Source organism: Lithobates pipiens, unplaced genomic scaffold, assembly GCF_037356315.1.
Source record: "Lithobates pipiens isolate NorthernLeopardFrog02 unplaced genomic scaffold, aLitPip1_a1.2 Scaffold_1, whole genome shotgun sequence".
Lineage (NCBI taxonomy): Eukaryota > Metazoa > Chordata > Amphibia > Anura > Ranidae > Lithobates > Lithobates pipiens.
The window spans coordinates 117,334,646-117,352,875 of NW_027507685.1; the positions used below are offsets into that span (position 1 = coordinate 117,334,646).

General features: G+C 44.9%; 1 protein-coding gene across 2 annotated transcripts in view; it reads left to right on the forward strand.

Moving 5' to 3' along the window:
* Positions 1-11,514: 11,514 nt before the first annotated feature.
* LOC143973886 (deoxyribonuclease-1-like) overlaps positions 11,515-18,230 on the forward strand; it is a 33,503-nt gene continuing 26,787 nt past the window's right edge. Inside the window, exons 1-4 of one of the 2 annotated variants that reach the window (XM_077474773.1) lie at positions 11,515-12,123; positions 12,212-12,356; positions 14,564-14,652; positions 17,781-17,867. In XM_077474773.1, coding sequence (XP_077330899.1) covers positions 12,101-12,123; positions 12,212-12,356; positions 14,564-14,652; positions 17,781-17,867 — 344 coding nt within the window. In that variant the 5' untranslated portion in view covers positions 11,515-12,100. The remainder of the gene's footprint in view (positions 12,124-12,211; positions 12,357-14,563; positions 14,653-17,780; positions 17,868-18,230) is intronic. The other variant, XM_077474770.1, reaches the window with a different exon arrangement.

Consider the following 18,230-nt stretch of genomic DNA (forward strand, 5'->3'; position numbering starts at 1 on the left):
CCCAGCAATAGGCCAAATGTCCAGCTCAGTAGTAGTGTAGATAAGCCTTCTCCATTTTCTCTTTTCCTTGGGCAGAGCACTTATCCCCTGGCAGGAGGTCAACCACTGTTCCGCATATAAGGGAATATGTCACTAAATTAAATAACATTATAAGTATGGGCAGGAGTATGGGGTATAAGTATGGGCTGCCCACTCCCCATCAAATGCAGCTTGATCAGTGCCCATCAAATGCAGCTTCATCAGTGCCCATCAAATGCAGCTTGATCAGTGTCCAGCAATGCAGCCTTACCAGTGTCCAGCATTGCAGCCTTACCAGTGCCCATCAATGCAGCCTCACCAGTACCCAGCAAAGCAGTCTCACCAGTGCCCAGCAATGCAGCCTCACCAGTGTCCCCAGCAATGCAGTCTGATCAGTGTCCCCATCAGTGCACCCAGCAATGCAGCCTGATCAGTGTCCCCATCAGTGCAGCCTGATCCGTGCCAGTGGTGGTCAGTCAGTCAGCCCCGGTGCCACACATTGGGGAGGGGGGGCGGGTCCACACATTGGGGGGGGGCGGGTGTCATCCCAGTGCACCCATCCTGCCATTCCTCGGTCCTCCTCCAGCAACATCTGTAACAAGGTTCCACCTCCTATAATACACACCGGCATTATTCCACCTATCACTGGACTCTAGGAGGCAGGACCTTGTTACAGGGGCTGCTGGAGGAGGAGGTGGAGGACCAAGGGAGGGAAGGACAGGTGCGCTGGGATGACAACCCCCTACTTCCCCAATGTGTGGCGCTCAGGGTGGACTGACCTCTGTTGGCACAGATGCCCTCCCCTTCCCACACTCCCTGGCACAGCACAGGAACATTGCTCCCATGCGTTCCCATAGGACTTGAGCCCTGCCCACAATTGAGCAGTTCTCACCACAGAAGTAAGTCTCTGCTGCTGGAAAGGCGTTCTGTGCCATCTATCAGTAGAGGGCCATTAGGCACAGGAAAAATTCAGATTGCCTGACAGCTTACCTAAATAAGAGCCAAAGGACTTTCTCTGATGCACCGAGCCAATCACTTGTATGGTCATCCAGCAAAACATCAATCTGACAGTGGTGGTGTACATCAATCAGCAGAGCAAAAGTCTTGGAGGCAGTTCAAGAAGTGCAGCAATTGCAATGGTGAGGCATCCCCCAGAAGGAAGAGAAGGAAGGGGGTGGGCGGAGGCAAAGAGAATACTAAGCGCCGCGATCTGCAGGTTGTAGCAATTTAAAAAATTAAAAATAAAATTTTCCCCAGCCAAGTGGACTCTTTCTTCACATCCTGGTGCCGCTATACAGTGATCTCCCATGCGACAAGTACTTGACAGTCCCGGTCTCTTCTATATCAATCCCCTTGGCAGGCCAGGACTACCAAGTACTTGTTGCACAGGAGATCACTGCACGGTGGCACCTGAAAGTGCAGAAAGAGTCCGCTAGGCTGGGTAATGGTTTTTATTTATTTATTTATTTATTTGCTACAGCCTGCAGATCATGGAGCCCAGTATTCTCTCTGCCTTCGCCCACCCTCTTCCTTCCCTGCTGAATTGGTTGGCCTGACCTAGAAGTAGCCCCATACAGCAGCCAAAGTAGCCTGGGGATAGCAGTATGGGCCATCCCCCACTGATGGCACCCCAACTCTGCCTCAGCTTGCAGCGCCTGGGCACGGTGCACCCACCCAGGATCAGCCCTGCCCCCTCCTTCCCACACACTGCCTGCCTCAGCACCCATGCTTGAGGCCAGTACTGCAGGACACGGCTACTAATGGGAATGGCGTTCCCGCTGTAGAAAAAGTACAGGAACATCGTTCCCGCAGGACTTGAGCCCTGAGTATGGGGTAATGAACTGCTCGCTTACATGACTGCTATCACAACTTTGTTGCAATGTAGCGCCTGTGGATTGAATTTGATTCCTCTCATCTCTAATCCTTCTTATGATCTGATTAGTTTCAAAGTTTTCATGCTTGGGAAGCAGGACTACTCTAACTGGATCACCCCATCTCTTTCCCCCTTCTTATGTATCTTCCTTACTCTGTCTTTTTTTTTTTTTTGGGTCCCCACCTTTCACCCTGGACACAGTGGTTCCACCTGCACTTTTTTTTTTTTTTTTTTTACTGATCCGTATTTCAGTACATGATTTTTGACATTCCTTTCGATAGCTGCCTCAGTTGTTCTGCTTCCTATCTAAGTGCTCTTCTGCAAATTGTGTTAAATTTAATAAAATCTATTCTTTAGAAAATAATCAAAGACATTTTTTATTATAGTTGTGCTTAAGAGCCGGTTCACACAGGGGTGACTCAGATCCGACTTCAAGTCGCCCCAAGTCACCTCAGTTTGCACAACATGTAGAAATCAATGTAAGTGAATGAGAGTTGTCTTAATGCACACTACTGAAGCCGCTCCGACTTCAGAAAAGGTTCCTGTACTACTTCAATCCGACTTGTAGGCGACTGGTACCCATTGATTTCAATGGAGGTCGCCTCCAAGTCGGATCTCCGTCTATACGGAGGCGACTCTCAGAGAATTATCAGCTCTCAAAAGGAGTTCCCCCCTGAGAGCTCATTCTCTGATTGGCCACGGCAAGTCGCCTGGCCTGGGGCGACTTAAAGTAGTGTTGTAAGTCGTGTCCAAGTCTGTCCAAGTTGCCTCCAAAAGTCGTGTTGAAAGTCATGTTGCCCCTGTGTGAACCGAGCCTTAAGGTTAAATTGAGACAGAAATATTTATATATAGATGGGATGATATATTGTACAACCTAGTTATTTACTGCGTAATGTTATTGAAATCATTATACATTTTTTATGATCAATTTTTATTAGAGTTTATATGACAAACAAAAGCAGAAAAATAAAATAAAATTATAAGAATGATCCAAAGGGATCACCAATAAACGTATACTCGCAGCAATACAAGGAAACCACTTAAATGGTCAGCATAATGTAAAAGAAACAAATTGGATCCAATATAATTATCATATAGACCTGTCCAGTGTGTAGTGGTATCAGAATAACAAGAACTAGAGCCCAAGTGGCTTACACATTACATTTACTAGAAAAAAAGAAAACTGGGATGTGGGCAAAAGAGCATGGGATACAGTTAAGTTGTAACCTAGAAAATGTAATGTCATGAGGTGACTGGCGATAGGAAATATAGGAGCGGTCCTTATATATTAATGCATATCTGGAAAACATAAGGGCAAAACAAAAAACATTGTAGGGTGTAAAGTATCACAGGCAAGCAGACTACTGAAATAATTGGGCCTCAGGTATAAGGTATTTTGTAGGAATAGTACATCCATCCTGACCATGTATCATGAAACTGTTCATTTGTTTTCTTGGCATTGTGAAAAAAAATTTTATGCAATATCTTTTACCAAACTTATTTTTATGCAATATTATCTATAAAAGCATGTCTGTAAGCATTAAATATAGTTACATAGTTGGTAAGTTGAATTAAGACACTCGTCTATCCAGTTCAGCGTGTGTGGGTGTGTGTATGCATTTAAGTCTCTACCACTTCCCATATCCCTGCATATTGTGTTCGCTAAGATGCCCATCGAAACGTTTTTTTTTTTTTATTATTATTTACACATCTTACTGACACTACAGATTGTGGAAGGGAGTTCCATATCCTTACCATTGTAACAGTAAAAAAAAAAAACCCTATGAAGATTAAGGTTAAAACACTTCTTATCAAACTTAATTGAGTGGCAACATGTTCTCTTGAGTGACCTGAGACCGAATAGTTTCCTCCCTATGCCTCCTCCCTGTTCAAATGATTAGTAAGACCTCATCTGGAATATGCAGTTCAGTTTTGGGCACCAGTTCACAAAAAGGATATTGAGGAACTGGAGAAAATGCAGAGAAGAGCAACCTAAATGATAAGAGGCATGGAGGAGCTCAGTTATGAGGAAAGATTAGAGGAACTGAATTTATTCTCTCTTGAGAAGAGACGATTAAGGGGGGATATAATCAACATGTACAAATACATAGGAGTTCCATATAGTGAACATGGTGTTGAGTTATTCACTTTAAGCTCATCACAGAGGACAAAGGGGCACTCTTTATGTCTAGAGGAAAAGAAATGTAATCCCCAAATACGGAAAGGTTTCTACACAGTAAGAGCTTTGAAAATGTTGAATAGACTCCTTCAGGCTTGGTTCACACTGCTGTGCAGGACGGCTCACAACAGTGGTCCAGTGTGTTCCTGTTCTTCATGTCAGGGACAAATTAGGCCCAAATGGACCAGAAGACGCACAGGACTCTTCTGCAAACCGCACCGCAGCCGCCCCGGAGCTGTATGAACCAGCTCCATTGAGAGCCGGTCAAAGTCTCCTGACATGCGAATTGGGTGCGGGGAATCCCGCATCCAATTTGCACTAGTGTGAACCCAGCCTCAAGAGCTGTTTCTTGCCAGCTCCGTAGATTGCTTTAAAAAAGGCTTGGATTCTTTCCTAAATGTACATAATATAACTGCATACTAACATTTATAGGTAAAGTTGATCCAGGTAATATCTAATTGCCTCTCGGGGGATTTTTTCCTGTTGGAGAAAATTGGATCATGCTTTGCTGTTTTTTTTTTCCCTTCCTCTGGATCAACTGTGCCTATTGGATTGTGTATATTGGAATGTATGATATCCCCCCCCCCCCTTTTATTGGTTGAGCTAGATGGACTTGTGTCTTTTTTCAACCAGACTATGTATGTATGCTAGAATCACCTTAATGGGGGGAGGGGGGGCACAGCTCTGCTGGGAAAAAAGATGGGCAATAAGTTGGAGGGGCTTTTAAACTAGGTGTTTGGGGGGGGGGGGGGTTCAGAGAAAGCAATAGCTGATAGTGAGCATAAGGCAGAGGGGAATAGTGGAGTCACTAGTGAAAATATTTCCATGACATTTAATCCTGAGTTAATGAGTTACCAAATCAAAAACAAAGCCGGAGAAGTCATATTGAGAAAATAATAAGCACCAGTACAAAACTCATGGGAATATTCATAAATACCAGGAGCCTAGTCAATAAAATGGAGGAACTGGAGCTGGTATTGCACAAGGAGGATATGGACTTCATGGGAATACCAGAAATGCCCTGATTTACAGGTAGAAAAGAGTAATGACATAAGTGATGGGGCAATGGGGGAGGTGGAGTCTGTATGGGTGGAACTTCAAAGGGTAGAAGTAAGCAAGAAATTACTAGTGGGAATATCTTACAGGCCCCCTAACCTAACCTAAAGGAAGAGGTTGATTTGGATCTCCTTTCACAGTTAGAAATGGCAGCGAGACATTGACTGGGTGGAAGGGACAGTCCACTCATTAAAGGCCTGCCATTTCCAGGAAAAGATGACTTACACCCGAGAGTCCTTAAAGAACTCAGTCATGTTATAGCCAGACCACTATTCCTAATCTTTATGGACAGAATAATGACAGGATTGGTATCAGCTGATTGGCTAAAAGCCCACGTGGTACCAATTTTCAAAAAAGGGCAGAGATATATTACTGGAAACTACAGGCCTCACATCAGTAGTATGTGAACTATTTGAGGGGATGATAAGGGACCATATCCAAGAATTTGCTGATGAAAACCATATCATAGCAGCATGGGTTTGCGAAAGGTTTTTCTTGCCAAACCAACCTATTAACATTCTACGAGGAAGTGAGCTGCAATCTGGACAGGGATGGGGGGTATCTGGATTTTTCAAAATAATTTCATACAGTCTGACACAAACACTTAAGCCGCGTACACACTGGCGGACTGTATGGCCAACTTAGTCCGTCAGACAATCCGACGGACAGTCCGTCCTACTTTCGAATGAACGGACTTGACCACACACGGATGCAAAACAGTCCGCCGAAAGTTTGCGCGATGACGTGTACAGCACGTACGACGGGACTAGAAATAGGAAGTCCAATACACAGCAATGCAACCTTTCGCCGTGTAAATCCTTTCTGAGCATGCGCCATACTTAGTCCGTCCAACTAGCCTACTCACGAGCGGATTGTCCGCTGAAACCAAAGTCTGACGGACAATATTACGGAAATTCCGAAATACTTAGTCCGCCAGACTGCACGCTGAAAAAGTCCGCTGAAGCTCACACACGAGCGGACTGTCCGCTGAAATGTGTTTCGGCGGACTAAGTTGGCCAGACAGTCCACCCGTGTGTACGCACGCGGCTTTAATCTACAAACTGAGGTTTGTGGGTATAGACCATAGGGTTTGTTCCAGGATAGAAAACTGGCTGTGGGGCCGTCTCCAAAGAGTAGTGATAAATAACGTGTACTCAGAATGGTCTAGAGTGGTTAGTGGGGTACCCCAAGGCTCTGTCCTGGGACCAATTCTGTTTTATCTATTTATAAATGGTATAGAGGATTGGATAAATAGCTCGATCCTCAGTGTTTGCTGATGACATAAAAATATGTAGGGCAATAACATCACAGCAGTATATAGGAACTTTACAAAAGGACCTGAATAAATTAATGGAGTGGGCTACTAGATGGCATATTAAGTTTAACATTGGTAAATGTAAGGTAATGTACTTAGGGGGAGAACCCCTTGGGGATTCCAGGATGGAGAAGGATCTAGGGGGTCATAGTAGCAGTGTCAAGCTGCAGCTACCAAAGCCAGCAGAATATTAGAATGCATTAAAAAGGGAATTTACTCCAGAGATAAAACAATAAGCCTGCTACTTTATAAAACTTTATAAAACTTTGGGTTGGTCGCATCTGGAGTATTCCATCTGGTTCTGTTCACCAGTCCTCAGGAAGGATGTGATGGAGCTGGAGAAAGTCCAGAGAAGGGCAAGTAAATTAGTAAATTAATATGGGGACTGGAGGATCTCAATTATGATGAATGACAAGCACTAAACTTATTCTCCCTGGAGAAGAGATGCTTGGGAGGAGATATGATAGCAATATACAAATATCACAACTGAGAATTCCAGAGTAAAGTATGAAATTTCTCAGTCCCAGGGAGTGTAAAAGGACACGGGGCCACAGGATGAGACTGGAAGAGAAGCTGTTTAACCTTAAGTTGCGTAGGGGGTTTTTCACTGTCAGGACGATAAGGATGTGGAACGTTCTTCCACAATCGGTGGTGTCGGCAGGAATAATGGATAGTTTTAAAAGACTCTTGGACGTCCATCTTAAAGAAAACAATATACAGGGATATGGATAATGATTTTCTACACACACACAAACACACAACAACACAGGTTGAACTGGATAGACTATTGTCTTTATTCAAACTTACCAACTATGTAACTATGTAACCAGATGACATACTCAGTATGCAGCCGAATCAGAGTTTTGTAAAGTGGTTAGAATGATAGTTTTATCTCTTGCGTAAATAGCCTTTCTAATACATGCTAATAGTCTGCTAACCTTGCTTGCTGCTGCTTGGCATTGCATGCTATTGCTCAGCCTGTGATCTACCAGAACCCTCAGATCCTTTTCTATCCTTGATTCCCCCAGTGGTTCTCCCCATAGTGTGTAGCTTACATTCATATTTTTAGCCCCCAAGCGAACTTTATATTTTTCTACAGTACATTGAACCTCGTTTGCCATGTATTTGCCCAGTGCCCACTCTATTTTATATATAAAGTTTCTTACAAAGTTTCTAGATTCTGCTATGAAGTTGAAGTATAGCTTTGTATTGTCTGCAAACATGTCTGCAAGCATAACTGTAGCGGATGACATTTGGGATCAAATGTCATACACATTGTAAATTTAGTTTTTGGTCTCAGAACAATAAAGGTTCTGAGGGTTAATTGTGTAGGTAGGCCTTAACACCAGTCTGGCCAGGCTGTGTTTGAGAGTTCTGCCTGGTCATGTGAACGGTGAGATCAGGGGTGTCCAAACTTTTTTCAAAGAGGGCCGGATTTGATGAAGTGAACATGCGCGAGGGCCGACCATTTTGCCTGACATTCTTTGAATCGTTAAAATTCGGTCTAAGTGTGTTCGTTCGAGCTCTAATACACTGCCCAACAAGAATTCTCTTGCCTTTGTGGCTGTGTGTGGGAAGAAATGAGCTTGGGCGTATTTGTACATACTGTATTAATTGGCGTATAACACACACCTTCACTTTAAGAGGGAAGTTTCAGGAAAAAAAAATGTTTAAATAAAGAACTGTGAAGCAAAATAATGGTCAGTGCCCACCACTGCAGCCTAATCAGTGCACATCTGCAGACCCACCTTTGCCAGGAACACACCCACCACAGCCAGGAATGCACTCACCATAGCCAGGAATGCCCCCACCATAGCCAGGAATGCCCCCCCATAGCCAGGAATGCCCCCCCATAGCCAGGAATGCCCCCACCATAACCAGGAATGCCCCCACCATAACCAGGAGTTCCCCCACCATAACCAGGAGTTCCCCCACCATAGCCAGGAATTCCCCCACCATTGCCAGGGACGCAGCACCATTGCCAGGGACGCAGTACCATTGCCAGGGACGCAGCACCATTGCCAGGGACGCAGCACCATTGCCTGGGACGCAGCACCATTGCCTGGGACGCAGCACCATTGCCAGGAATGCCTCCCCAAATGCCTCACCATTGCCAGGAATGCCTCCCCAAATGCCTCACCATTGCCAGGAATGCAGCACCATTGCCAGGGACGCAGCACCATTGCCAGGGACGCAGCACCATTGTCAGGGACGCAGCACCATTGCCAGGGATGCAGCACCATTGCCAGGAATGCAGCACCATTGCCAGGAATGCAGCACCATTGCCAGGAATGACTCACCATTGCCAGGAACGCAGCACCATTGCCAGGGACGCAGCACCATTGCCAGGGACGCAGCACCATTGCCTGGGATGCAGCACCATTGCCAGGAATGCCTCCCCAAATGCCTCACCATTGCCAGGAATGCCTCCCCAAATGCCTCACCATTGCCAGGAATGACTCACCATTGCCAGGAACGCAGCACCATTGCCAGGAACGCAGCACCATTGCCAGGAACACAGCACCATTGCCAGGAATGCACTGACGAGCGCCAAAGGAGAATCTCCTGTTTACACGGCGGCTTCTTTAATAGAAAGTCCCGCCTCCTTTGATGGACAGAACAGTCGTCCAATGGCAGCGCAGGAGAAGGACTTCCTATTACAGAGGCCGCCCGTAAACAGGAAATTCTCCTGTGTACGGCGCTCGGTCCTGTCCTCCCTGTACCTTCCGAAGCATATATATCTTTTGTGGCCCCGGCGCTGGGAGATCGTCGGGGGCCACAAAAGATATGTATGTCCAAATAACCAGGCGGGCCGTTCAAAACCGGGCCGCGGGCCGGACTTTGGACATGCCTGGGTGAGATGAACATGACAGGCCAGAACCAGGTCTGGTTGGATCTTTAGGTATCAGCCTTCTTGGAGCCAATCAGTGGGAGTTCCGAGTCAGGGAAGGGGTACTCAAGGGGGTGTGGGTCACGTGTTCAAGGTTCTGAGGTGTTCGTGAGACCCATGTGGTCTGGTCTGTGTTCCAGGACTGGGGTAGCCCCGTGAGGGGTCCCGGTCACGGGGTGTTCGACACCCCGCAGCATGTTCCTGTCAGTGGCCCCCGATAGACCTGCCTGGTCTGGGGTAGGGATCTGTCTGTTCCAGAGTCTTGGAACTGGCTGGTCCAAAGCGCAATAACTGAGGGAGGATTCACAGTGTCCGGTTGTGCTCTCGGCTTGGAGGGACACCGCAGCTCGTGGAAGTGACCGGGGGAGAACTCTTCGGAGGAGGGCCGGCAAGTGGCATCCTGAGAAGTGCCTGGTTACTGAGTTGGGAAGGACATTGACAAATTCACACTTTTCCAGTACCATTGAGGAAGCGGGAAATGTTCCAGGTAAGGTGGAAAAAGGTTCCTGTTCACCCTTAGTTGATTGTTCAAGTTTTGAGTCAACTGAGATCTGTTCAGCTTTGAAGTGCCCAGCTGCGAGTGGCTACTCTCTGGGTGGAAATAGAGACTTTGTTAGACCTGCAGTTCAAGGTGCCTGAGTTCTTCAACCGTGCCCCCTGTTCCCTAAAGAGACTGTGCTATTTGAAAGTTCTACTGCAAAATAAACCTTTCTAAAAGGACTTCATCTGTGTCAGTGTACAAGTCGTTGGGTATCAACCCTGGGAACCCCTAGACGAGGAGGAGCAGGCCAAGAGAAGGTAACTGGTAAGCCCAGCAAGTCAAGACCACCCTGCAACGGGTTTTGGCCGCCACATAACTATTTACACAAACCTCTATTTCGTTTATGAACAAGGTAAACAGAATTGGTCACAGGACAGAGCCCTGGGGCATCGCACTCAACTCTAGACCATTCAGAAGATACGATATTTATCACCACAGTTTGGATGCACTCCTGTAATCAGTTTTCTATGCAAGTACAAACATCTAGGTACATAAAGCTCGACAATAAATGATTGATAACAATTTGAAATAAAATGTGTTATTTTGTGATTAGCTTGGTACACTGTGTATTAAGGTTTCCACCAATAGAACATCTATGTGTCTATGAAATGAACCTAGATGTAGTAGACTCCTATTGATGAAAGCTATTGGAAAGCATAAAGCCCCGTACACACGAGCGGACTTTTCAACATCCAAAGTCCGACGGACTGATTCCGTCAGACTATTCGATCGTGTGTGGGCTGCAACGGACTTTTGACTCGCCAAAGTCCGAAGGACTTTAGAATATGGAACATGCTTCAAATTTTTCCAAAGGAACTCCGCCGGACCCGATCCCTTCGAAAAATTTGCTCGTGTGTATGCTATTCCGACGGACTAAAACCGACGCTAGGGCAGCTATTGGCTACTGGCTATGAACTTCCTTATTCGAATCCAGTCGTACGTCATCACGTTCGAATCCATCGGAGTTTAGTGTGATTGTGTGTGGCCAAGTCCGCTCAGCCGAAAAGTCCGTCAGAACTCCGTTGGAACTCCGTTGGAACTCCGACGGAACTCCTTCGGAAGTCTGTCGGACATAAGTCCTCTCGTGTGTACGGGGCTTTAGTTGACGGCACATTACAAATGACCACATTGCCTTTCAGCTACCGAAGTGATAGCCCAAAGGATTTGAAAATGATCAGCAATGAAAATAGCAATGATACTTGGCCACTCATAACAATCACCTGATGTTAAGCACAATGTTGTCAGCTCAGTAAAAGATGACTAGTTGCTGTTTATTGCACTTTGCACATGGACCTTACTGTTGGGAAAATAACACTTTTAAGGAGATGCAGAAAAGTCCCATGCTTTATAGTATATTAAATTAGGTTTTGTTAAAGGATTTTTTATAACCGCTACAGTCCATGTAATAATTTATTGGGTCTGAAGGACAATTTAGCTTTTCTAGGTAGTGGCCACCAGGTTGTCATGAGGCACACCGCATGGGACGACTATAAAAACGTTATGTACATTGCAGAATGGTCCTCCTGCAGGCTCCAGCCTTGTGTATTGTCCATTCTCTTATGTTCCAGAGCCTGCTGACCCAGCACTGACACAGCAGGCACCACCCTGTCCTCTGTTCACAGACCTGCTCTGTGTGTATATGAACCTGTTACTTCTGAACATTAACAGTGTTGACCGTGATCATTCATCATCCATTGACTTGGTTTTTGTCCTGTCTAATCTTCTGGTAACCTAAGCTTCAATAACCAAGGATCTAAATGCAATGAGTTACATTCTTTATTTATTTTTTTGGAATTCCTAATGATTTTAGGTATATATTGCACTGGTTCGAGTAAATTTTTTGGTGTTCCAAACATACTGGATGGCTAAATTAGAAACTTGCTAAGGATCAAAATCTTTTCTTTTAATTTGGACATTTGTACTTATTCCAAGCATTTCCCTGGTTATTTTTTCATCTTGTATTTAAGAGTTTTGAGGATACTGTTTTTCTGGTTCCCTTGGGCATTCGTGGCACCATTGATGGTTACTCATCTTCTAGTCTTGAAGTCTTTGATATTTCCCTGCTAATTACATCAATCTATCATTTACTAAAATAATACCAGCATTTTTTTTTACTTGGCAAGACATTGATAGTGTTGTAATGGAAGATCAGTAGTTTGGCTACTTTGAACTTCCACAAACACTTATTCTTCAACAATAAGGAGTTCTTGCCTACACAGTTCAGTGAAATGAGACCATACCCTGCCAAGAGGTAAGTACTGTTAATTCATCAGAAACAGCTTCAGTTATCAAAGTAAAGTTGCAATGGTGTATTGGATTGTAAGCTCTTGTTTTTACAGCTACATGATGAAAACTCCTGTCCTTCTACTTTTCCTGTTGGGTCTGCATATCTCTGCAGCTACCTTCAAGATCTGTGCTTTCAACATCAAAAGTTTTGGAGAAGCTAAAGCGTCAAATAAGAAGATAATGGGCACGCTAGTGAAGGTGGGTAATTGTAACTGGGTAAGAAAGTTTTTAAAAATATATTATGTAGTTAGCATGCAAAAAATATATTAGGGACAAGCTAAGAACAGTAACTCCTCTGTGCATAGTCACCTTTTTTGCAGTAGATTACAAGGCTATACTGTAGGACAGTGAAGGTGAACCTTGGCACCCCAGATATTTTGGAACTAAACTTCCCATGACAACTCTGCAGTGTAGTTGAGTATCATGGGAAATGTAGTTGCAAAACATCTGGGGTGCCAAGGTTCACCATCACTGCTATAGGAGATGGAAATACTCTGTGTGAATTGGTGGATGTGAAGCCAAAACCAGCATATTGCCGACTCTGCTTTTATATCTACTGAATATCATGTACCAAAATGGCTGATTCTTAACCACTTTCAGAACGGACCATTTTGCAGGCCAATGACCAGACCACTTTTTTGCAATTCGAGTACTGCGTCGCTTTAACTGACAATTGCGCGGTCATATGACGTGGCTCCCAAACAAAATTGACATCCTTTTTCCCACAAATAGGGCTTTCTTTTGCTGGTATTTGATCACCCCTGCAGTTTTTATTTAAAAAAAAAAAAAAAAAAAAAAAGAGCGACAATTTTGAAAAAAAGCATTATTTTTTACTTTTTGCTATAATATCCCCCAAAAAAATATAAAAAAACATTTTTTTTCCCTCAGTTTAGGCCGATGCGTATTCTTCTACATATTTTTGGTAAAAAATGGAAATAAGCGATTATTGATTGGTTTGCGCAAAATTTATAGCATTTACAAAATAGGAGATCGTTTTCTGGCATTTAAATTAATCAGTTATCTTTTACTAGTAATGGCGGCGATCAGCGATTTTTATTGTGACTGTGACATTATGGTGGAAACATTGGACATTTTTGAAACATTTTTGGGACCATTGTCATTTATACAGCAATCAGTGCTATACAAATGCATTCCTGTGTAAATGACACTGGCAATGAAGGGGTTAACAAGGAGGTGGCAGTGTAGGAGTAAAGTGTGTTCTAGGGGCGTGTTACTAACTGTGGGGGGCTGGGCTGTGTGCTAGTGAACACTGATCTCTGCTCCAATCACAGCAATCTCAGCATCTCCCCATTCTCCCCGTTCTCCTTCCCCATGAGACGATCGCGGGTATCCCTGCAGGACCCGTGACCAGACTCACAGGGGTCCCGAGCGAGCACGCGATGGCAGGGCGGCAAATTCAACTGGACGTACCTGTACGCCAGTTTGCCTGCCCGTGCCATTCTGCCGACGTACATCGTCGTGCGCCGGTCGGGAAGTGGTTAAAGTGGTGGGATAAGCTTCAGCAGTGGAAGGTTTTTTTGAGGTAATTATATCTCTGGATGTTCTTTTTAAGCCCTGGTTCACACCATTGTGGCTTTGAACTTGCGCTACTTCAGATCAGTGCGATTTGGATCACCAATTTCATTGCAGCTTGCAACTTCATTTAACATAAGTCTATGCAGGTCACAGTGAAATCACCAAAAAAGTAGTGCAGGAACCTTTTTAAAAGCCCCTGCGACTTGAGTCACAACGATTTGAACGGTTCCATTGCTGGTAATGGGGTGTGACTTGTCATGCGGTTTTGAAATGTCAAATCGTATTACATATCGCACTGGTCTGAACTAAGACAAAAGGAAAAAACTTTATACAATGTATGCACAAATATTACCCTTTTTTTGCTGTTAAAAGCGGTTTTACAGGCAAAAGGTTTTTTACCTTAAAGGATTCTATGTATTAAGATAAAAAACCTCCTGGGTGGAGCTCCCCCCACTTATACTTATCTGCGCCCCATTTAAATCCAGTTAGTTGCATGAGAGCAGTTGGTCTCTTGGATCTCTCTCCTCATAGGCTCACACAGCAGCAGGAGCCATTGGCTCCTGCTGCTGTCAATCACAGCCAGTGAGCCAATGAGGAGAGCAGGGGTGGGTTCAAGCTGTGCTCTGTGTGTGAATGATGAACAATTCACAGGAGTGCGGCTCAGGAGTGAGCCTACTCGAGTGCACCCATAGCCCCCAAGAGGCTTGCCATTGAGGGCATTCAGCAGGGGGGAGGAGCCGGGACCACTGACAGGGGACTCAAAAAGAAGAGGACAGGGGCTGCTCTGTGTAAAACCAGTGTGCAGAGCAGGTAAGTATAACATGTAATCACTTTAAAGAAAAAGGCACATGACCCTCCTTTCTTAACAGATTCTGTCTCGCTGTGACATCAGTGCCATCCAAGAGGTCAGAGATGCCAAGGGAGAAGCTGTCCCAGCTCTTATGACTGAACTCAACCGGTAACTACAAAGTGCATGCTGGGGAAAATACATATACATTAATTTAAATATGCCCTCTCCTCTGTCTTTAAAGCGGTATTAAACCCTAAACCAAGAATGTAATATATGTAATATATTTCAGTTTACCAATCATTAAATATGGTGAATGCATTAGGTTTGTCTTTTTTAGGCTTTTTCATATATAGTTGCATAGTAGGTGAGGTTGAAAAAGGTCCATCAAGTCCAACCTATGTGTGTGATTATATGTCAGTATTACATTGTATATCCCTGTATGTTGTGGTCCTTCAGGTGCTTATCTAATCGTTTCTTGAAACTATCAATGCCCCCCCCTCCCTCACTGAGACCACCGCCTGTGGAAGGGAATTCCACATCCTTGCCGCTCTTACAGTAAAGATCCCTCTACTTAGTTTAAGGTTAAACCTATTTTCTTCTAATTTTAATGTGTGGCCACGAGTTTTGTTTAACTCCTTTTTTTTTCCCTTTGGGATAAAGGTTTTACATGAATAAATAAAAGCTGATAACTATAAGCTCCCCTGCTCGTGTTAAATGGTTTGTCTCATCCCTGTAAACTGATAAATCTGGAAGAGAGCTTGTTCTTTTGAAAAACAACAGACTTACTGGCTGAATTACCAGCAAAAAATAGAAGAAAGCCTAAAAAAAGAAAACTGCAGTCATCACTTTTAAGAATTGGTGAGTTGCATTGTACCGTATTTATCGATGTATAACACACACTTTTTTCCCCTTAAAATCAGGGAAAAATTGTGGGTGTGTGTTATACGCCGACCCCCCGCCGATTGTGAGCTTTTTGGCCGCTCTCGTGGCTTTCGGCCATTCTCGACGGCTTTTGGCTGTTCAGGAGAAAGGCGCGGAGAACGGCCGAGTGCAGCCGAAAATAGCCGAAAGCCACCGAGATACACAGGACATCCTCTCTGTATCTCGACGACGCCATTTTTAAACGGCAAACCTGCAGCGACACTAACAAGGCTGCAAATGACTGGCAAGGCTGCAATGCAAGGCTGCAAATGACACTGACAAGGCTGAAAATGACTGACAAGGCTTAAAATGGCACTGACAAGGCTGCATTGATGGGCATTTAAATGTGTTTTTTTTCTTAAAATTCCTTCCTAAACTTGGAGTGCGTGTTATACGCTGATAAATACGGTAATAAGAGTTTGCTTTTTGGTTTAATGCTGCTTCAAAACAGAACTACACTGCAACTGGGCACCACAAACAAAAAATTACATTCAGTTAATTTTTAATATTTAAAGCAAACTTGCCCATCCATCCATCCATGTCTTCATGCTTTATTTTGCTGAGAAATCACTTTGAAAAATACCCCCTTATCATGTCCGGCTGTGGCCATCTTTAATAAGGATAGATGGGATGTATGACTTCCAGTGTTGGAGCAAGGTCATCTAGAGCCCAGGGTCGAACTTACCATACTGCCCCCCCCCCAAAAAAAGATGTATGAGCATTATGTGTCAAAAATCCTCCCCCCCCCAAAAAAAAAATAAAGCACTAATCTGCATGCTTAACCTAGAAGCATAAGAATCTCCCCTCCCAGCAAAAATCTCTGCTCCCCTTCCATCTTGAATTCTCTCTCTCCTCAAGTCCCCACCCAGCACAACTCCCCCTCTCCCCTCCAAAAAAAATTAGCACAAATCCTCTACCCCTCTATTTCCCCTATGAGTACACATCCCCCCACTCCAAAACCCCCCTCCCAACACAAATCCCCCCTCCAATCACCCATACTAGCACAAATCACCCTCCCCCCAAAAAAATTCTCCTCCTAGCACAAATCCCCTCCCCCTCTATCATATCACCTCTTCCAGCACAAACTCTCCAAATTTCCCCTCCTTGCACAAATCCTCTTTCCCCCACCCCCCTCCCAAAACAAATCACCCAAAATGACCACTCCTAGCACCCCCCCCACATCAAATTTCTTACCCGTTGATGCCTCCCAAATCCACCCTTTGAACACCAATCCCCCCTGCCAATCTCCTTGTGGCACCCCCTCACCTCATATGATACCACAGTGCCCAAGGCAGCCACCCCTCTTGCCGCCCCTTGTTTGGGCCCAGGTGACATCAATTGCCCAGGCCTGGAACCAAGAATTAACTGAAGCAGTGTAAAAACAAATACATTTTATATACTTTCCTATGCTAGCAGCATAAGTGTTAAAAATAGTCAGTGTTGATTGCGAAAGTGAAGTTCGACTTCATGCTAACATTGCTCTATCATAATTAATGTCCACTGTAAACGATTTCCTTTATATTTTTTCTTCTTTATCTTTATTTCTCCTCATCACTTTTAGATTTCAAAAACTGAGCTGATATTACAATTTGTGATTGTGATCAGTGCCATCTTAAGCGCATTATAGGCCCCCGGGCCATACAGTGCACTGGGGCCCTGTCTACACAATCACACACGATTTCCCATCAAATGCAGCTTTACTGTGCCCGTGAATGCAGCCTTACTGTGTCCATGAATGCAGCCTCACTTTGCCCACCATTGCAGCCTCACTGTGCCAGTGAATGCAGCCTCACTGTGCCCACAGATGCACCCTCACTGTGCCCATGAATGCACCCTCACTGTGCCCATGAATGCAGTATCACTGTGTCAATTAATGCAGACTCACCATTGCCTGGTAACACACACACAGCGGGCATCTCCTCCTGTGTATCACGGAGCTGGCTGGGTCTGTGTTCAGTCGCCGTGCTGTAACAACGTCCCACCCCCCTAGACCGGCTCGTGTGATAGGCCGAACACTGATTCAATCTACTATTATACAAGCTGGGCTAGGGGTGTGGGACCTTGTTACAGCACGGCCGCCGAACACAGACCCAACAAGCTCCGTGATACACAGGAGGAGGAGGAGGAGGAGAAAGGGAAAGAGTGGAGAGCTGAAACTGCAACTCAAAGTGGCCCCAGGGCAGGCAGCCTACTGGGAAATTTCCTGATAGGCCAATCCGGCCTTGGCTGGGGTCGCTGGCCAGGTGGGGCCCCCGGGCAACTGCCCAGCGTGCCCATGCAAAAAGATGGCCCTGATTGTGATGTATTGTACTTTAAATACTTTCTTACATATTTGTGCTGCTGGGTCTCAAAATAAATATTTTCCTTTTCTGTAGGTATGACTCCAACCATCAATACAAACATGTGGAGAGTAAAAGATTAGGAAAGAACAGCTACAAAGAGCAGTTTGTCTTCATCTACAGGTATGGTAGAGGTAGATGTTTCCTTAGCCACACTGACACAGGGACTGAACTCGCACGATTTTGTGCCAGTATGTCAGTCCGACTTCGGGGGTCTATAAAAATCGCACCCGAAATCGCCAAATGTAGTACTTTTGGGAATCGGTGCAGCGCTGCAAAGTCGGCGCTGCACTGATTCGGACGGTGCCATTGCCGGCAATAGCCACCGATTTGGCATGCGATTTGACAAATTGCATCAATGTGAACCTAGGCTTAAAGTGGATGTAAACCCTCACATATACCCAGTGAAGTGAATAGCCTAAGACAGTGTTTCTCAACTCCAGTCCTCAAGGCGTCCCAACGGGTCATGGTTTCAGGATTTCCCTC